The sequence below is a fragment of the Drosophila elegans genome, unplaced genomic scaffold (genome assembly GCF_018152505.1).
Source record: "Drosophila elegans isolate 14027-0461.03 unplaced genomic scaffold, ASM1815250v1 contig_767, whole genome shotgun sequence".
NCBI classification, from domain to species: domain Eukaryota; kingdom Metazoa; phylum Arthropoda; class Insecta; order Diptera; family Drosophilidae; genus Drosophila; species Drosophila elegans.
Genome location: NW_024546120.1, coordinates 296,801 through 319,289, shown reverse-complemented (window position 1 = coordinate 319,289; position 22,489 = coordinate 296,801). Strand labels below are relative to the sequence as shown.

The 22,489-nt window shown below is 36.1% G+C and overlaps 1 protein-coding gene across 3 annotated transcripts in view; it reads left to right on the top strand.

The window, feature by feature from the left end:
* Positions 1-22,489, top strand: part of LOC108145645 (double-strand-break repair protein rad21-like protein 1) — a 185,593-nt gene that overhangs the window by 105,733 nt on the left and 57,371 nt on the right. For 2 of the 3 annotated variants that reach the window (XM_041710104.1, XM_041710103.1), the window contains exon 8: positions 17,509-17,729. The exons of the other annotated variant lie outside the window; for it this stretch is intronic. In XM_041710104.1, the coding sequence (XP_041566038.1) occupies positions 17,509-17,634 (126 nt within the window). In that variant the 3' untranslated portion in view covers positions 17,635-17,729. Of the gene's footprint in view, positions 1-17,508; positions 17,730-22,489 lie in introns of those variants that run through there. 3 annotated transcript variants of the gene reach the window in all.

The window sequence follows — 22,489 nt, the reverse complement described above, 5'->3', positions numbered from 1 at the left end:
ACAGTCCATTTAAAATGTTGAACATTAAGGCAGACGGTGGCTTGATGCCTTCATAGCGTTGTAAAAACAAATCCTTGAATTCCTGCCATGACATTTCAGCGAAGCAAATTCGGGACAGCCATTGCGAAGAGTTTCCAAGCAGCGATTTGCTAGGCACTATGACTAGTGCTCCGCCTTCCAGTGGACGCTATCATATCCTATGATGATATCCACTGTTTTACATCACGTTGCGGCATCGGCATCAAGATTAAACATAAACAATGTCACCGAAATATTTTGCGAGGCTGCAACCCACCATCAAAATGTTCTTGTGGCGATAGGGATCTCACTTCTGATGTCGGAGATAGTGGTCTCTTAGCCGCTTCGCGAGTTGATTTGTCCGTCATGACTTTACTTTCACTTGGGTTTTTCTAAGTAAGTTGCGCAGTGAGTTGCAATTTTACTCTGCACAACTCTGTCTTATTGCAACAACAATTGCTCCACACCCGGCTAAGGTGAGTTCTCACCTAGCCACGCTCTTGAAACGCTTTAATGGTCTCAGAAGGTCACACTTCTTTCTCTCAATTCTTTATTTGAAATGACAGGTTTCTCTCAGTTACATTGGTTTTATTTTACATTAATTAGTATTATTATTAATTCTCTCGACATATATATATATATGTCGGAGAGTATGTAGTGCAGCATTTCGACAGGTATGACCATGGGTTGTGCTGGTATACTAGATATACTAGATATTAGTTTTGGTAGAATGGGGACTCAGTTTGCGAGCTGAGGCCGAGTGTGGCTTCGTATGCGTTGCTAGGTCTGGTCTCTCTTCTTCTTCTGGTTTGTAGTGTGACGTGAGATAGACACGTGTTTTGGTCCTTAAGAGAGAATTATGAGCAACAAAGGCATCGAAGACTCGCTGCATTTGCCAGAATTAAGTTCAGGCAATCAAGAACCAAACGATCAATTCACCAGCAATGACGACTTACAAGGGGATGAATTTAGTTCTCCGACATCAGAAGTGGGATTCGGCCCTAACCAAACTTTGTCAAGAGATGTCTTCGCGTTGTTGGAGCAACAAAACCGGAATTTTCTGGAACTGGTTAAGAAACTACAGATGCCGGCGAGCACAGTACAACAGACTGGCGAGATTTGCTTGCCGAAATATAATCCGGACATTGCTGGGGTGGATGCCACGCAGTGGTGCGCTACGGTCGACATAATTTTACGAACGAAACCGCTAAGTGACAGCGCTCTTATATTAGCGCTGAGTAAGGCCTTGGAAGGCACAGCGGCCCAGTGGTTGTCACAAATATGCTACCCAGGAATAACTTGGCAACAGTTCCGGCAATTATTTGAGCAGCGTTTCGAGTCTTCAGAGACGCCAGCCGCTGTTATTTTTAATCTTCTAAATAGTCGCCCAAGGAACGGTGAGAGCTTGCCTGTTTTTGCGAGCCGCAGCGTGACGTCACTGTGCACAAAATTGCGTAATTTAAATTGTGAACAAATTTCCATCGCTTTGATTCTTGGGCATATGGCTAATTTCGACCGGCGTTTACAACGAATGATACACACAACGCATATCAGCAATCGACGTGAGCTACAAGCGGAGCTGCAAGTATTTTCTGCACTGAAGGAGCGTCCTATTGCACCAAACTGGGAACCGGAGACTAAGCGGGCTAAAACTGCTGATCTAAAATGTTATCAGTGTGGAAAACCAGGACATAAAAAGCAAGACTGCAGATCTGGACTAGGATTTCAGTTCTCGTCAACTGAAAAGGAGCGGCGTTCTGGGAAGTCTCATCAGGAAAGGCCAATTGTAACTTGTTACAGATGCCAGGAGCCGGGACACATTGCCACTAATTGTCAAAAAAAAGTGCAGAATACCGGATTAGGAGTAAGATCGGAAGAGAGTGGAGCTGTGCACTATGGTGGAGCCTAAATTGAGTATGCTGGTTAATGGTGAGAGATTTCCAATAACATTTGATCCGGAAGCTAAGTGTTCATTAATTAAAGAAAGTACAGTACTACAGTACTTCGAAAATCAAGATTTATATCATTGTTGGTGGAAATTCTTTGGTAGTTTTGTTTCACATAATACCAAATTGTGGAATCAAAAAAAATATTGTCATTGGCAGACAAATATTGGTTCAATGTTTTTGGTATAGTTTTTGTTTTATTTTTTTGCATTTGACTGGTTAAATCAACTAAGACTCTTCAAAAGCGACCATATAGATTTGGTTCAAGTGCGAGGGCGCTAGTTCGTGGCAAAAATAGAGAATTAATTGAGTATAAAGTTATCAGACCTAGTAAAAATAGAGAATTAATTGAGTATAAAGTTATCAGACCAAGTAAATCTCCATTTGTTATTTGTAAATATAAAATAAATGGTTCAGCAAAACTTTGAGCTGATTATCGGGAATTAAATAAAAATACAGTAGCTGATAAAATTTCATTACCTCTGATATCAGATAAATTAGCTAGACTTTGGGGAGCAAATTATTTCACTTCTCTTGTCATGTCTAGTGGATATCATTAGATTCCAATGCACTCGGAACAATTAAATACTGCTTTTGTTACATCTGATCGGAAGAATGAATTTCTATCGATGCCATTTAGATTAAAGATTGCTTTCTCTGTGTTTCAAAGAACGGTTGGAAATTGTTATAGAAATTTTAGTGAAAGATGAATTTTTAATTAACATTTCAAAATGTTTCTTTCTGAAAACAATAGTTCGGTACATTGGTTATGAGGTTAACGCGGCGAAAAATTAAAGCAACATCGAAATCAATCGCTACATTACGACAGCTCATCGGTTTGATGTCGTATTTTCGCAAATTTCCGAGGTTTTTGCACAATTTTTGAACCCTTTGTATTTTCTCACATTTGAAAATAATAGCTTGTTTTGGAGTGTAGAGCACTAAGAAATTAGCAAAAGAATAATCACTGTATTAACGAACAAGCCAGTGTTGATTATATTTGATCCTTAGTTTCCAATTAATGCTTTTACTAAGTTTGCTTATTTGTTTTGCACCTTCTCTATTGATGCTTATACTTGTATTAACCCACTGAAATCTACGACAGTCATTTAAGGTGTGACAACACGTCTAATTGCCGATCAGCGGCGAAGCTTGACTGGTTCAAAGTTTATGAAATTTTGTTCTTATCAATAGATAGATCTACATTTAATTGCCACAGGTGTAAGTCGAGTCAACGGTCAAGTTGAAAGGGTTATGAGAACCCTTAAGAATCTATTGACGGCTGTTGAGACAAGCTCTATGTCGTGGCAAGAAGCACTAGTGGAGGTACAGCTGGCCCTTGATTTCGCAGTGAATCGTAGTACTAAATGTAGTCCATTAGATTTGATTTTTGATTGGTGTAAATGCTATGCCTCTGGGGCTAATCTTAGAAGTGATACTGAAACTGAAATTGACAAGATATAAGAAAACAAAAGTTTTACGAAAGCAAGGCTAAGGTAATTGGATTCAGTATGGGTTACTTTGTGCTGGAAAACAGTGCGAAACAGCAAACGAAATCGGATCCAAAGTTTAGAGGTTCTTTCGTTGAGGCATTGAAGGGAGACAGCATGTTAAAAAAAAAAAAAAAAAAAACGAAAGTTTGAGAAAGTTACAGGATGTGTAAATTTCAGAGTGCCTGATGCAAATTTTAAAGAACAAAGTCTGTTAGAAAAGTCTTTTGAAACAGAAGAGAGTCGTGAAGCCAAGTATTGGGCGATGAACGAGCGATGTGGTTGATGAATTCGTGAAGCCAAGTATTGGGCGATGAACGAGCGATGTGGTTGATGAATTCGTGAAGCCAAGTATTGGGCGATGAACGAGCGATGTGGTTGATGAATTCGTGAAGCCAAGTATTGGGCGATGAACGAGCGATGTGGTTGATGAATTCGTGAAGCCAAGTATTGGGCGATGAACGAGCGATGTGGTTGATGAATTCGTGAAGCCAAGTATTGGGCGATGAACGAGCGATGTGGTTGATGAATTCGTGAAGCCAAGTATTGGGCGATGGACGAGCGATGTGGTTGATGAATTCGTGAAGCCAAGTATTGGGCGATGGACGAGCTGAGAGCATAATAAAATGCGTGAGCCAATGTGTTTGGCGATTGATGAATATTCAAAAGTTGGCTAGTATAAGACAAGATATGTTTCATGGATTATGACTTAATGATTTGTAATGATTAATTTATAATTTGATAATGTTTAAAAGATCTTTTGACTGGAAATGTAAATGAAAGAAATGGTTTATAAGAAAACGTAATGATTTGAAATATTCTATGAAATTGAGATTACTTGGTTAAGTTTTTCTGAAGTATTCAATAGTATTATAATGTTGGAATGAAACTAAGAGGTTTTTTGTAGACACGAGGACGTGTCTATGTCAGAATGGCCGTGTCGGAGAGTATGTAGTGCAGCATTTCGACAGGTATGACCATGGGTTGTGCTGGTATACTAGATATACTAGATATTAGTTTTGGTAGAATGGGGACTCAGTTTGCGAGCTGAGGCCGAGTGTGGCTTCGTATGCGTTGCTAGGTCTGGTCTCTCTTCTTCTTCTGGTTTGTAGTGTGACGTGAGATAGACACGTGTTTTGGTCCTTAAGAGAGAATTATGAGCAACAAAGGCATCGAAGACTCGCTGCATTTGCCAGAATTAAGTTCAGGCAATCAAGAACCAAACGATCAATTCACCAGCAATGACGACTTACAAGGGGATGAATTTAGTTCTCCGACATATATATATATATATATATATATATATATATATATATATATATATATATATTAGGTTGTCAAAAAAGTCTTGCGGTATTTTCGCTAGTTGGCGCTGAAAGCGCGTAGTTCTTGTTTTATTCGTCGCATCAGGTCATTACTATTCATTTTGGAAAGCTCATTTCACGCGCCAATTAAATAATCAAATAAATCTTAATTTAAAAAAAAAATTTGTTTTATTTTAATTAACCGAATAAATCTTAATTAAAACAAAAATTTATTTTTTTTAATTAACCGAATTAGTTCAAGATTATTTATAACGAAGATTATTTATAACTAATAGAACTGCAAGGGTTGACGTTCGAAGATTCTGAGAGAGAGCTTAATTATGGATCGTGATGGTTTATTTTTAATGCTTTGATTTCTTTTCAAGTCAATTGCTCTTTTGCAATTTGATAACATTGCTTTCGAGCTGTCGAGTCAGAACTTCGAGCGTGTGAAAAATGGGGCAGGATGATGTTTAGACAATAAAAGTAGTTTAGTTTTCTGCTGAGGACTTGTGTTTACTTGACTGTTGGGGACTTATGTGGAGTTTTGGTGTCCTATGACTGCATGCTTTTCATTCGATAATGATTCATAGTTATAGGATAGCATGGGGTGTATGTGTTATGTGTTTGTACAATTGTAGGGTAGTATAGGGTATGATGATTATATATGTACTGTGTAATTATAAGTAGGCGTGTGCTAAGTCTGTGGGACTGTGGATATGTCACTCCCCCAACCTTTGAATTTTGCCTGTCCCTGAGGACAGAATGATCTGATCATTTACAATTTGGTCCGGGATCGGCTGTTCTTCTTTTGTTTTTTTATATTTAACAATGAGTTGCTTAGGTATACTCTTAAATTTATAAATGACATACAGGATTAAACTTAAGATTGTGATAACAAAAGATGTAAGACATATGACTTGGAACACACTGTAATATTTTACATTTGATTCTATTATTTTTTATGTCTGAATGTATGCCAATAGTTCTATTTTGGTTACGTTGTTAACAATATAAATTGACTGTGTAAAATCTGAAAAGTGGTTTGAAATTATAATCTCATCTATGTGCATAGTACAATTCTTGATTTAAAAATGTTGTTTCCTTGTATAGAGACTCTATTTTTCATGCAGTTTTGATTAATTGACATTTTTATGTGCTTTAGTGTATTTGCATTCAGTATGTTCCTGTTTCAAAATCGCGACTAAACATTTGTCGAAAATTTATTAATCTGTATGTGTGTAATATACCTTATCCTCGTAAATATAAAACTTATTGAATATAGGTTCGGTGAGAATGTAGTTGGACTCATCGGGATATGGGACTTTTTCAAGAACTGGAACTTCTGTGATTTCGCTAGGAACATGGGAAATAATTTAAATTTAGTTTGTATCTGTTTTGAGCAAAGTGCATGTTTTAATTTTTAGTAACTTTTCAGAATTTACTTGTTTCAGATAATCGTGTTTAAGTAATTTCGGATTAAAAATACCCAGTCTCGTGAGTTGCATACCTAATTCTATATCCTCGATATACTCGGTGAATTGTTGCATATTAAAGATTTGAACTGCTTGTTGCTGATTTCTCTTTTCTGTTTTGAATTTGTTGATAATATCTACTCCACTGTTAATCATGTCTACGATCATATTCAAATCATGATTCTGAGCAGAATTTTCTGACAAATTGTTGAAGTTTTCCTCTAACTCATCCCTGTCATCTTGGTCTAGCGTGCCGAATAAGTATTTGTACACCATTCCTACCATATTTACCAGACCTCGTTTGCTTCTATTAATTATCCTCAAACCGTTTATTTCCCTTTTTAGTTTTACGAATAGGTACTCTATAAGGATTATGTCGGGAAAGAATTTCGCCTCTTCCAATAAGTTCTCGAACATTAGCATGGTCTTATTGAGTTTACTTCTATACTATTCCCATGAACCGTAGTGATGAGGGTGATGACTGCCAGACAGATCGTTTTCCCATATCGTTAAATACCTTCATGATAGCTCTACTCGCTTCTAACCAATCTCTACTTTTACCTTCAATTTATGTAGCAAATTTCGAATAGATATCTATGCACGAAAGGAAGGTTTGATTCCCGGTGTGATAAAACTCAATAGCATATTTTTCTCTAGCGTTTAGAGTGTGAGTTTAGTATTCCTGTGTTCAGTTTTGGCTATGTTGCAAGCATCGCATTCATTGATTATGTTCTGAATGAGTTTTTGGCTATCAGGGTAGTAATATTCTGCTTTTAACCAATTAAATTAATTCTTTTTCTATACCTAGGTGCAAAAGTTCTTTATGCTTTTTTATGATTAAATCCTTAAATTCGGCATAAGTCAAAATATCAACTAGCTTACATCGCATCAATTTTGTGAAACTACTAGAGCTTTTGATTTCAGTATATGCCCTTTAAAATATCAGGAAGTCGTCATCATCTTGGAAATAAAGAGCGCTTTTCTTTGTGCACAAAAATTCCTTGATGAGCGTTTTAGCTAACTCAATCGTCATTTCTTCAAATGTGATTTTTATTTTTAATGACTTGTTTACTGTGTCTGTTTCTCTGTTGTCAATCTCTATTTGCCTAAAGAAATAGTTTAGGGGTCTTTCCGTAGTGGAAATTAAATTTAAGTTATCTTCCGCAGCATATGCATTGTTGCATAGTTTAGGGGTCTTTCCGTAGTGGAAATTAAATTTAAGTTATCTTCCGCAGCATATGCATTGTTGCATCCATGCTTTCCGCTTCTTCTATTATTGTGCGGGAAAGAGCATCCGCTACAAAATTTTCTTTGCCTGGAAGATACTTAATTTTGTAATCGAATAAATTCAATTTGGTTTTCCACCTTTGCAGTATCATGTTGGGCTCTTTGTATACCCTTGCAGAGGCTATTATAATTTCAGTCAGAAGTTTGCAACGCAATGAAGGAGACATCTCCGACCCTATAAAGTATATATATTCTTGATCAGCATCACTAGGAGAGTCGATCTAGCCATGTCCGTCTGTCCGTCCGTTTCTACGCAAACTAGTCTCTAAGTTTTAAAGCTATCTGCATGAAACTTTCTTTATATAAGTCGGATCGGACGACTATAGCATATAGCTCCCATAGGAACAATCGTATAGCTGCCATAGGAACTATCGTATTTAGCTGCAAATCATCATAGCTTCAATGTTTTTAGTCTGCACGCAAGTAAATCATAATTTTAACGATTTCAAGAGTATTTAGTTTTTGAAATAGCTGCAAGCGTATATGAACTTCGGCTTGCCGAAGTTTGCTTCCATTCTTGTTTTTGTTAAGCCACACCAGCGGTTTATGATAGCTTAATATTTCAAACTTCCTGCCACTGAAATATGACCTGAAATATTTCGTTACCCAAACTATAGCTAACGCTTAACGCTTAACGTTCTGCCGGCGTAACATAAAGGTTTGTGATTTTGTGACAAAACAGCACCGATTACTATATTACTAGCGTCAGTTGTTAAGGAAAAGGGTTTTGAAAAATCATGATAGATTAAAAATTGGATCCGAAGTAATTTTTTAGTATATTTAACCTTTCAAATGATTCTATGTATTCCCTGCATTTGGTATTGATTACCGCTCCTTTTTTCAACTTAAGGGTTAACTACCTTAGCAACTTACCTTAACTACCTTAGCAAAGTTAGGCATGAATTTGCGATAGAACCCGCATAATCTCAAAAATATTTTATTTGTTTTGGAGTTTTTGGTAATGGAAAATTTGTGAGTGTGTTTGTTTTGTTTGGGTTAGGTCGAATTCCGTGTCCTAGGAATTCTGTATCTTTCTTCATGAACTCACATTTGTCCAATTGCAATTTTAAATTAGCGTCCCTTAATTTTTCAAAGACTTTCCATAGTGGTAAAATATGTTCCTCCAATGAAGTGGAGTAAATTATGATATCATCCAAGTATACTAAACAATCCTTGTAGATTAAATCTTCCCACAAATCGTTCATGCATCTCTGAAAAGTTGCCGATGCATTTTTAAGGCCAAAGGGCATGCGGGTATATTTGTAGTGCCCATGTTTGGTTGAAAACGCTGTATTTGCAATAGAGTTTTTCTCCGTCTGTAATTGGTGGAAACCTTTAGCTAAATACTGACATTACCCTAATTTATCAAGTATTTCTTCCATTCTAGGAATTGGAATATTGTCATTGACTGTTATTTCATTAAGATTCCTATAGTCGACTACTAGTCTGAACTTTGGTTTACCTGAGGCATCTGCCTTCTTGGGGACTACCCAGATAGGTAAACAAAAGGGGACTTAGACTTTCGAATGCCCTGCTTCATAATTTCCTTAATTTGTTTGTTTACCTTCTGATCAACGCTCTGGGGGTATTTATATGGTTTACGATAAATAGGATCTTCATGCTGGGCTTGGATAGTATGCTTGATTGTACTAGTAAATGTCAACTTCATTGAGATGTTCGAGTCTGAACTCGTTAAATTCCCGTAATTCGTCATTGATCGCGAAGTTAATTGTTTCATCAGCGATAGATGTGGGATCGGATTGCGTTGCTCTTTCGTCCTCTGAATCTTTGCTGGTTTTAGGAGTAAGTCACTTTGAAGGTGCGGTCTTCTCCGTTTTTTGCTTTGTTTTGGTATAAACCATCCTTGATTTTGGATTGAGGGACTTTGCTGGTGCGGTATCATCCTTTTTCTTTGGCTCAAGGCATCTTGCTGATGCGGTCTCGCCCTTTTCCTCCTCGAACCTGAATTTATAGGTCTTTGAACCTAAAGTTACAGTTTCCTTCTCATAGTCAATCTTTGCTTTGGCATCTTCTAAATATTGACGACCCAACAGGAAATCAAATTTGTGAGAAAATTTATGCACGTAGAATTTTTGTTCGGACGGACATGCACCAGTGGGCTTGATTATAATGCTCTTGTTCAATCTTATTGGGCCCTTTATTGTGTATACCGTGAGCTTTTCTTCTATTTCTTTTAAATTTGTAAAATTTTCACTAATGATGTTTCGATCATACCTTTGCAAAGATTGTTTTGATATGTGATATTTACATATCGATTTCCCTTGTTCTTGCGATTATGAAAATGAGATTTTTGTAAATAAACGTCTTCAGGATTTGCATCATAAGGACCTAGTTCCATGGTGGCTTGTTTTAATTTTGGGATAGTATCAATTTCCTTGCGAGCCAACGACATGTACATTCTGGTAATTTTCTGTCAATGGTGGTTTTGATAGTCCCCTTCAACATTTGAGAATAATTACTTTTATTTACAGGGTCACTTTTTAACTTATCAAAATATATAGATGTTGAACTTCCAGCGACTGGATGTATGGGGTGTCTTCCAATTGTTTTACAACCGTTACATAGGGCCTGTGATCCTTAAACGATGTTGATGGGGAATTGTTTCCAACCGCACGGGTTTTTTTCGGTTTTGAATAATACACACACGTAGATTCTTTTGCGGATCAAGCTTTGAATCACTGTATTTTTCCTGTAGGTCTCAAACTGAACTTAACTAATTGATCTGCAAGGGTTGACGTTCAAGCCTCGGTCTCGAGCTTTTGAGTGAATCTCAGAGATTCTGAGAGAGGGCTTATGGATCGTGATGGCATTTTTTTATTGCTTTGATTTCTCTTGAAGTCAATTGTTCTTTACTAATTTGATAATTTTGTTTTCGTGCTATCGATTCCGAACTTCGAGCGTGTGAAAAATGAGGCAGGATGTTTACACAATAAAAGTTTTTAGTCTATACTTATCATTCGATCATTATTCGTAGTTGAAGGGTAGCATGGGGTGTATGTGTTATTTATTTATTTACTTATTCGCCAATGGATAAATCCTTATCTGGCTATCAGCTAACTTAACTTAAAACTAAGTCTTAATTAATCAATATTCCCTAAGTAATTGTCTAAGCATATCCTTCTCGGATCCCCAAACCAATCGAATACTTAGTGGCAAAGAGTTAAAAAGCCTTAAAGTTCTTAACATTGGCTCATTACGCGCACAGTTAGTCCTCGCAGCACTTTCAAAAAATGGGATAATGATACGGAGACTCCTGGCAGGGATATTAAATTTTAATTAAGCTTAATATGAATGCTTTGCATTGCTTTGCTTGCAAGTACATGGTTTATATGGTTAATAAACAAAAATTTACTGTCGAAGAGGACCCCAAGATCCATAAACTCAGTAAGTGCAGAGAGTGAATGGTTATTGATAACATATATAGAAAGAATATTTAAGATACATTTACTATAGCGAACAACCTAACATTTATTTAGGTTGAGAGGTAAATTGTTCTGAATACACCATAAACTGATTTTGATCAAGTCCGATTGTAGCAAATAACTGTCATTTAAGGAATTCACTGGCATGTATATTTCAAGGTCATCCGCATAAAGAAGATAATTGGCGGATTGAATGCAGAAACAAATATCATTAATGAAAATAATGAAAAGCAAAGGACCAAGAGAACTGCCTTGAGGAAACCAGAGGTTGCTTCAAAGATGTTAGAAATAAACCCGCTGACTTTAACATGATAGGATCGGTTGCCAAATAAGAGTTTAGAAAAGAGCCGTGAATACCAAGCTTAAAAAGTTTTGCTTGCAAGGCAGAGTGAGAAACCTTATCAAAAGCCTTGGCGAAATCAGTATAAACTGTGTCCACTTGGGAATGTAACTCAAAGTCTTGTATGCAATGTTTCGCGAAAATAGCTAAATTCGAGGTAATAGAACGACCAGGAATGAACCCGTGCTGATTAGGGTCAATATAAAATCGTATCAGGTAGGATAATTTTTTAAGTACAATTCTCTCAAATAGCTTTGCAATATTGCTTATTTTAGCAATCGGCCTGTACTTAGAAACCTCAGACTTGCTTCCGCCTTTATGAACCGGTAGAATTTTGGCAGTTTTCCATCTAGAAATAAATTTACCCTGAAGTAGCGAAGACGAGAAAATCATCTTTAGGAGTTGAAGAAGACTGTGATCAAATTTTTTAAGAAAAAATTAAGAAACTCCATCAATTTCAGGCTTAATGGAGTCGTCAAATTGTGAAATAGCTTCAGAAATGTCCTCATCATTAATTTCAAGGGAACCAATATTACAAATTTCTGGGATATTATTTAGAATTTGCTGGTCACAAGCAGGCTCAAAATTGGCCGAGAAAAAGGAAGCAAATAAGTTTGAAATAATTGTCCCAGAACTAGCGGAAGTATTGTATAAATTTATTAAGAAACTCAAAGTCCCGCTTATGTTGTCTATATCTATCATGATCCAATGGATTACCCCATCTAATAAACCGTTTGTAGAACTTATTTCTTAGATTTTTAGGAGACCTTTTGTATACCTATAGGAACCCCGTACCTTGGTTAAACATGTGCTATCAAGAATATTTTTTAAAGCGACAAGAAAGTTATTGTAATTGGTCTCAATGCAAGCATTTGAAAGCAAGGAAACCCAATCCATAGACGTGAGACAATCACTTACGGCAACCAAGCTGGCATTATAAAAATGATAAATAGGAATAAAGTTAAGAACTGGTAAGAAATTATAAAATTCAACATTAAAGCATAAGGGCTTATGATGAACATCACAACTAGAAATACTAAATTCAGCAAGGCTTACCGAGGAATGAACAATAGAATTGATGAATATTAAATCTAGTAGCCTATGCAAATCATTAAAGATATAATTTATCTGGGTGTGGCCCATACTGTAGCATTCATCGATAACAATAATTTCATGTGGCTGGTGTACATTACCAGGCATCATAGCATGGGATTGCGGATCACATGACCATACAACAGATCCCAAATTAAAATCTCCTGTCACAACGAGACCAACAGAGTCATCTATGCTGGCATGTGGCCTGGCAATGTTATTCATATGCGCCTGATAAAGCGTAAAGTCACTCCCAGGGGGAATGTAAGAAGCAACTATTACAGTCTTCCCAGACAATCCAGATACCTCAACAGCCAACTGGTCCAGACGAGAGAGAAGGTACGGCGGGCAGCCACGATGACGCCTCCACCTCTCTCGCACTTCATTCTGGAATAAATTAGTATCGAAGAACTCATTGGAGTTGAAGTTGGGGTTGAGCCAGGTTTCAACCAATATTATTATGTCATAACAACTGTTGGAAGTGCTCATGTAGACGGTTTGAGTTTTAGTTCTCATTCCAGATATGTTTTGAAAATAAATTTTAAGGCAATTAGTTCCAAGTCTTTTGATTGATGAATTCTCAGAAACTGTTGCCATAGTTTCATAACGAAGTCATGAAATGGTATCGTAAAATCCACATGCGGTCTTTGCCTCGCAAGTCCAAAAAAGCCATTCAGAGCCGTACGCAATATTCCAGTCCGGATACGTATTGGTAGTGGAAGATTATCATTACGAAGGTTATAGTTGCAATCCATTCGCTCAATCGTAGAAGACCAACTTGCAGATACTTCCAGAGTCGATGAGTGCCCTTGGTGAAATCTCATCATCAAAGAGAGGCAACAGAAGAGGTTGCCATTGGCAACCATGAGGAAGTGAGCGGAACTCCAAAAACACCAGTAAGCCATCCAAACGTCGGCCGAAGCGCCGATGCAGCGGGAGGTGAAGGGAGCGCAACTCGGAAGAGAGCGCTGTATAAAAGCTGACTCTTTTCAAGTAAGCTGCATAAAGAAAAGGGCACAGTTATCCGATTTTGTTGTTGTTGCAAATATGGGTGCGAAGAGAGTGATAATTCAACGCAATCGCTCAACCATCCACGAGTAAAGCGAAGCAGCGAGGCAGCAGGAGATGGATAGAACGCGAATATGAGGAGCGCGCTACTATCATATGCATTGGGTGCATCAGAAAAAACAGCCGTCAAGAGCGACTGAGTGTATGAAGCTGCATGATGATCAGCGAGCGAAACTCCAAAGAGAGCGCCGTATTGTTGTTGATGCGAAAACAGCTGCGGCTGCGCGCCTTGATTCGAAAGAATGATGTAGAGGCCGAGCGGCCTAAGCACCAGCTTATGCATTTGTTGTTGGGGATGAAGTTGAGAAATGATAAAGTGAACCAATAATGACGTCAGAGCCAGTGACGTCGATTACTGGGGGTTTTTTTATGGAAACTTGGCAGGGGTGTTATGTGTTTGTACTATTGTAGGGTAGTATAGGGTATGATGATTATACTTAACATAAGTGTGTGGGACTGTGGATATGTCACTATATAAATGTAAGTAACTTGTCTGAATTCAGAGTCAAACAAAAATACTAGGAATTTTATTTTAATGGGAGGCTAAAGCAGTCGTGGACGCACAGACAAAATATTTGTTTTGCCCCTTTTTTTACTCTTTTAAAAAAAATAGTGTGCAAGTGAGACCTAACACTAAGTCAATTTTTAGAGTTTACGCCAAAAAATCGACTTTTGGACCAAAGTGCATTGTAAGTGTAGACATCGGATTTTTGGAAATTTGAATTTGTCTATTTGGTGTGTATACTGGCGTAACAAGTTAATTGCCTAGCATATCAGTTGTAAAAAAAAATAAGAGTATGCGTGGTATCGGCTGTCTTCTGTTCACATTTGCCGTCCTAAATTGATTTCCTGTTTAGTTGATTTCTTCGTTCCTTTTTGCAGTTTTAAAGTTTCTTTGATTGTTGGATCGTTCTTTTTTGTTAAGTTGTTTTTTTTATGTAACCCCCTTTTTGTTAAATTTAAAAAAAAAGTCGAATTCGTTGATTTTAATAAATTCTATTGGTCTCACCTTTTCACTTTTATAAATTTTTCAAAGTCTTCTAATTTTAGGTGCCTTTGTCTTTTAAGTTTTGAACTTTTTTAAAGTTGTTTTTTGTTATGTTATATTTAATAACGGCAATTTTAAACTCTTCTTTTTTTAACAATTTCTTCTTTTTCACTTTTATAACCTTCAACCAATTTTGGGATATTTTTGTTTAATATAGGTTTTAATAAATTTGTTATAAATTATATTTTTAGTTTTTCGCGGCACCTTTGATTTTCAATTTTTTATAACAATTTCTTCACATTGATAAATAAAAAAATTGCGAGATCTTTATATATTTTTTTGGGTTTTAAATTTATTTTATACATTATATTATAAGTTATTCTTGGACGTTTTCTATTATTATTTTATTATATATATATATTTTATTTATAGGCTTTTGATTTTTATGTTTTCTATTTCGAATTCACTTTCTGTTTATCCGAATGCGCCAGTTAAATGTCCGATTAATAAATATACATTTGATTGTTTAAACTGTTGAGAATAAACTAAATTTTATTCAGATTTTGTTTCTTCAAGAAAATTATGCTCTGTCGCATCAAAGCGATATTAACAAAAGGAAAAGTACTTATACAATGTGTAGGTCAGTTCTGCCGTCGCATGGGAAACCGCAAAGGAAATTCACTATACGATAGTAAACTCTGTGGGGAGAAATGGTGGGGTATTTCATTCCAAAGACGTATGTAAATGCTATTGGGTGGACTCCTATGTACTGCACTGACTAAGAATGGGAAATTGCTCATAAAATTATTTTCTGTCTCCTTCTGTCAGCTTATGGTGTGATCGGTCTTTTTTTCGCTATTTATCTTTGCGCCGAATGCAATTTCGAAGTTACCGCTACACAACTGCGTAGCACAGTGCACAGTGGTTTTGTTTGAATTTTTTGGTATTAACTTGATGATAGAGCCTTCAAAGTTGGCACATTAATTGCAAAAATTAAATTTAACCATGCCCACTTTTCTGTTGCTGACATAACATCAAAAATGTTTTTTGTAATTAAAGTTAATTTAATGTATATAACTAATTTTAAAAAACGGTTTTATTATTCTGAGTTCGGTTAATTTTTTTTAGCATTTAAAATATTAATTTCAATACGGTTGTTTTGTTTTTCTATACTCAAAAAAATGTTAGCCCGAAATCACACATTTTTTAAGGCCAATTTTTCCTAAATAAATGTTTTCTTTAATTTAGGGTGATTTTCTTTAACTTAAGAACGTGATTGTTAAATTTAGAGCGATATTTCTAAAAATTGTTCATAAATTTGGCGCAATTTTTGCAATTTTTTTCAAGGCGTGTTTCTTCTTAGTTTAAGGGCAATCTTTCTTAAATTTAGGGCGAATTTTATTGGAGTAATTATTTTATTAATTATTTTTTCTCAACATTTTTTTTTTGCTTTTAAAATGCATATTGCATATTTTGCTTTAAATGCATATTAATGTAAAAATGAAAATTACTAATTTCTTACATATTTACATTACAACTTTTCAATTATCTAAAAAAAATTACCTTGAACAATGTTACACAACTAGAAATTAATTGTAATTTACCGTATATAATGGCATGAAAATATATTGTTAATAAATGATACGCCAACTGTTTGGTTTGATCTTAATCTGCATTCATCGAACATTCTAAATTAAATGGGTCGATATGCGCGCTGCACTGTGGTTGCGTTGGTAGCAAAAATGTGACTGAAATTTGTAAACATGTAACTGTTTTGAGATGAATGGAAAAGTATTAACTAAGATAATGCAGTTGGTCAAAGCTCTTACATAAACACTCATAGAAATTTCTTCTTAAAATCCATTGAAATCGCCTTTGAATTTTCGCCAAAGGCGAGTCGCCTCCATTTGAAGAAAATTTCTTTCTTAAATAATTGGTGATTCTTTTCTTCAAACAAGAAATGCAGATCTTAAACCGAGAAATAAAATAAAATAAAAATAAAATTTCTTAAGTCTAGAAATATTATTTCTTAAATCATAAAGCAATATTTCTTAAAAATAGAAAAAAAATTTTTTTATAAAAAAAAAATACTTTTAATATAAATAAATTGTAGTTATTACAGATAAGAAAAAAAGCTTTTTCACCTCAAGGGGCGCTGTTGACAGGGGTTTCAAATATTTGACTGCTGTGAGCAAGTGGAAGTAGACGATAATGTTTCTTCAAGTGGAGAGATTGGTGTTTCTTTCAAGACATTTTCTGAGATGTAATGTTTAGAGTACTCCATTACTGTTATTTTCGATTTTTCGATTTCCAACAAAATTTTAAAGTAATCGTTGAATGATTTGATGGGTAAATTTCGTGTACAGATCAACTGGAAAAGTTTGTAAAAATGTGCTCTCGAACTGTCCTGTGAGCAACCAACCTCTTTTTTTATGATACACAGTTAACAATATTGTTCCGTCATTCTATTTGTAAATTTTGTGAGACTATATTGAATATATTCATATATATATATATATATAAATACAGTATCTTAAGATTAAAAAAAAAAAAAACCTTCTTGGAATCGAAAAAAATGTTTTGTTTGGAAAATACAATTACTTAATTATTTTTGAAACAATAAACACAATTAAAACAAAACCAAAACAAACATTTTTTTGCTTGTCCAGTTCTGTATACATACATATGTGAAAAATGTATGTTCTGACTTGTATAAATAAATTGGCTTTTATTTCAACACATTTTAAGGGTGCCATGACTTTTATAAAATGGGAGAGTAAATAGAAGTAGATAATACGAAATTGATTCGTGGAAATTTGAAAAAGTTCGATTTTGTGTACCTGTATTATTAAGTTGGTCAACAATTTGGATTTTATTTAAACAACGAAAGCAAGCTACTCACATGTATATTCTTTCACATCACTTTGACCGTATTACAACACCATTTGTAGAGTTGCCGTTGTGTGTGTCTTCTCACGGCAACATTTGTATTGGTTTCGTATTTACAGATAGCTGAGAACAATTTTAATTAATGATGATATTTCTTTTTTATTTCAGGCGGCTCAAAAGTTTTACTCCTTGCTTGTCTTAAAGAAATTTAAGGTGCTTCACATTGCTCAATCTGCCCCCTATGCAGATATTTCTATTACTCGAGGACCCACTTTCGAAAATCCGAAAATCTGAATAAAACGACTTGTAAAACTAAGATCCGTCTTGGCTCACATAAATTTTAATTTACACATTTTTTAATTTATTTTAAATATAAGTAAAAATTCAAATTATGTTTTTTATTAGTATTAATTTGGTGAACAATTTCGATTTTCATGGCTGAATGCAACTTTTAGGTCAAAGGTAACAACAAATTTAAGGTTTGAAACTTTGAACTGTAGGCTTTTAAAATTCATTGATTCATTCGGCCTACAACCTCTCTTTATATAACTGATCGCGTTTTTTGTCGATGATTGAACTAGAGTTTCAGTCCTAAGAGCATAATTCCAAAACGCACGGCGTTAGTTATCAGTTGACAAGATGAAATCACCAAGTGACCTCAAACAGCTTCAACACAAGATTAAAGGAGCAAAGGATTGGTACTTAGTAAAAACTGTTAGCTAGGTTTTGCTTATTTCAAAGACATGAATCGCTTCTCCGAATATGGTGGGGATAGTTGTTTTATGAATTTTCATTTCATTACATATACTATAAATGTACATAAATCGAACTATCTTATGGAAAGCTTGTGGTCGGCAGATTAATCTATAAAAACAACATGCCCATGGTAGTCAACATGCTTAGTCAACATGCTTAGTCAACATGCATGCCTTTTTAAATAAGACCAACATTTTAATTGTCCTATAAATTATAAGTTAACCAAAATTGTAGCGCTAGGATATATCAAAATAAATAAATACCATTTTAAACTACGAGTAACGGGTATAAACGGCTTCTTTACATATAATATATCTCAGACTCGCGTCCTTAAATTTTTTGATCAAAATTTCGAAATATTTATGTAAAAATTGGTTTTGATTTTAAAAGTGTGTATGATTTTGTATGCTCACATAGGAATTTAAACAGTTACTTTTACAGTAAGCGTCCGAATCTATAGGTACAATTTCAATAATAATTTTTTGAGACAACATTTTATTTTAATAATTAAATAATCGATCATTGCATATTTATAAACATCAGCTTTTTTTTTAAACATTTCTTATTTTCTCAAACAATCTTGTTGTCTCAGCTTTTTTCGAATGGGGGGAACATTACCTGCTTTTCCCCGAAGAATTTTACCCGGCTTAGCCCCGCCCAGAGGTCCAGTCTATAGGAGTCTTTATCACCTGCTTTTTTTTCCTAAAAATTCACCCCGAAGCTGGAGTCAGCAAAAGCAAACATCGTCTGCTCTTTCCTGAAGAAATATAATCGACCCGTGTCGTTATTGCTTCAATCAAGATGAGTGTTTGCGCACTTGACGCTGATATTTAAATTGAAAATATAAGTTGTAGAGCGAGAGCGGGACCCAATAAAGCTTTCGTTTGTTCGCTCTTGCGAATTCGCCCCGTCTCTCGCCACAAACAAATTAACAAACACACACAAGCAAATTATTCGTTTCGGTTCGGGTAACAAATTAAGTTGAGAAAAGTTTTTGATGCATCGAACCGTACTTCCACGCAGGTAGCGTTGAATGACATCTTGAGGAGCTGTACTCGACCCTGCTTCGGTTTAGAATGCATAAGTTTGCCCTTGCGGCTGACGACAAAAAGATGTATCGCCAAGTGATGGTGGACGAAGCTGACCGAAACTTTCAACTCATACTATGGACTCCTTCCGAATGAATGATTTATATGTTGACGATTTGTTGACTGGCGCCGGCTGCGTTGAGGACCTGCAAAATATTCGAGACGAAGTTTCTCAGGTCATGCAAGAGGCAGGTTTTGAATTGGCAAAGTAGTTTTCAAACTGCCCAGAGTTATCCCCATCTGACAACGCTGTAATGCCACTTATGGCAAACTCAGACGTAACTAAGACCCTTAGCGTGGTTTGGTTACCGGTTAATGATTACTTTCAATTTCGAAAATTAGACTGGGACGAGTCCCTACCGATGCAGTTGCTTACATCATAGGAGTCGATTAAAGTGACGCTTCTGCAGCTGCCGGATCACACAGATCCACAATTCCCGATTCAAATACATAATTTCCATGCGAATTTTTAGAGCGTGCATCCACGTTCGTACTCAAACTGTTGTTGGGTTGAAAGTGTCTTTATTGACCGCAAAATCGAAAGTAGCTCCCCTCAAGACGAAAACTTTGCCTCGCCTTGAGCTGTGTGAAACCTGCCTCTATTATTGTGTCAGGCCATTGCTAAATTGTCCTTTTCGTCGCACCTCAAGCTTCTGTGAGTGTTCTTGAAGGTTTTCCGTTTTATTCAAAGGCGCAGAAAGGTGTCGAAAAAAGTATTTCTCCAAGAGAACTGGATTTCGCTTTTGAGAAAATTGTTGAAGCTATCCAATTTCACGAACTCAGGGACGACATAAGTAAAATTCGGAAAAATAAACCGGTAGCATCGAATATTCAAAATCTAAAACCTTTTATTCAGGAAAATAAATTAGATTGGTGTTCCTCGACATTGCTACGAGTTGGGGGTCGGTTATTGAATGCTCTTATCCCGTACGAAGCCTAGTTCTCGTTGTTGCGGTCGAAAAGCTTCCCTGTGTCACACTGGCCCACGAGCTCTTGTAAGTCGTCTTCGCGAGAAAGTATCGCTAGTAAATGCTCAAAGAGTCTGCCGACCAACAGTTCCGTCGTGTATGCAATGCTTTCGCTGCAAGTCGAAACCCTTGACGCAAATTATGGGGAACTGGCCTTGTTCGTCTGTTTTGCGTTCAAAGCGGCCCACTAAGAATTAGTGTCTGACCTAACCACTGATACGTTCTTGTTGGCATTTCAAAGGTTCGTGAGTCGTCGCGGGATTCCGTAGAAGGCGTGGTGCGACAACGCCACCATCTTCGTCGACGCAGATCGGAACATGAAGGAGTTCCGGGCACGTCTGGAGGAGCAGGGGGCGATATCGAAACATTCGCAACTGCATATATAGGACAATAATTGGCCAGATCGTACCACTATATCCTATAGCTTTCATAACTTTTTTGTTTTTACATTTTTTTTAAAGATTAAGATTTAAAAATAGTTTAGTATTCCCGATATTCGGTTATAAAATCGCACAACTATATCATATAGCTTTCATTGATACGACACAAAACAGAACGCAATCGTGAAAATTGGCACTCAAAAGGAAATAATAAGCTTTTATTTTAAAGAAAAGAATATAAACACAAAACATAACATAAAAATAACAACAAACGCAAATACAATTCAAGAAACGGCAACAAACTACAACACACAGCAGAAGCACGTCTTTTTTTTTAAAATTGAGGTTAGATTACCTTTTTGTATAATTGCAAGCCGTTCGGCAACTTTTGGCACACGAATTAAACATTCTTATATTCTTAAAATGCTTAAGAATATTATACAAAAAAAATTTTTGTGCCAAAGAATGCCATCACAACTAAAACTCTAACCAAACACAGAAATTACAAACCAAGAAAGCTCACACTTATGTACTAAATACAATATTGATTTACACAAAACGCAAAACAACTACATATACTTTTTTTTTGTAAAATGAAACTTAATATCTTTATTTAAAATATTAAGCACTTTTATTGCAGAAAAACTTGTTTTTAATAAGCTTAAACAATTTTTTTAGGAAAAGCTTCCCTTGCACGTTGCAGAAATACCCAATAAATATCATGCTCACTCTTTCGATGCTATTCTTGAAGAGGACAGATAGAGCAAAACAAAAAGATGAATAAATTCAAATAGCTAGACCAATTATAAATAAGAATTGGTACATTGGTACAGTCATAATTTTCACATTGAATTTTTTATATTTATGTCCTATGGAACCTACCAATATGCGATGGCAAGGGTTCTCGTCTCTCAGGCACAGGTTTTCGCAGCGATGGTCCCGGGAGTACATTTCTATCCTCCAGCAACGGCCCAAGTGGCAACAAAGGGAGCCTTAATCGTCGTGGGAGCGCTTGTCGTCGTCGCTGAAGACAACCTTCTGCCCCAGCAGTAGAGGGTGGGCCGTGTGCTAGCGGTTCTTAATTTATTTTAAATATAAGTAAAAATACAAATTTTGTTTTTTATTAGTATTAATTTGGTGAACAATTTCGATTTTCATGGCTGAATGCAACTTTTAGGTCAAAGATAACAACAAATTTAAGGTTTGAAAAGAACTTTAGCTTTTAAAATTAATTGATTCATTCGGCCTACAACCGCATTTATCTCTTTATATAACTGGTCGCGTTTTTGTCGATGATTGAACTAGAGTTTCAGTCGTAAGAGCATAATTCCAAAACGGACGGCGTTAGTTATCAGTTGACAAGATGAAGTCTCCAAGTGACCTCAAACAGCTCCAACACAAGATTAAAGGAGCAAAGGATTGGTACTTAGTAAAAGCTGTTAGTTATGTTTTGCATATTTCAAAGACATGATTCGCTTCTCCGAATATGGTGGGGATAGTGGTTTTATGAATTTTAATTTAATTACATATAAGTTTTAAAACCGTTCGGTAAGTTCTTCTCTGAGGGTCCCGATGTGGTGCAGATTGCTCAGACTCAGCTCGTGAAGAAATGGGAGACTCAGCCGGTTCTGGTGGGCCGTGATGTTGACTATGGCCATGGCCGACACAGCAGACTTTCTCATTGAATTTCCCAATTGATTAACGAACAAATTTCCTTGTCAGAACAGGTTACCAGATAGGTTCCGGATATTTTTTTCTCTCGCCCTTGGTTGTCGGTTATGGCCACGTTGGCATCGTTCACGATGAGGGTGCCATGATCCACAATGGTAACCGAATCCAGGTGACCTGGGTGCGTGGAGCAGTACGCAATAGCCCCAGAAACTATTAGCTGGTCGCAGGTGCCATTTTGCAGCTCCCTGCAGAAGGTGGCGCCGACCGCCGTTTTGCAGTGACCGAT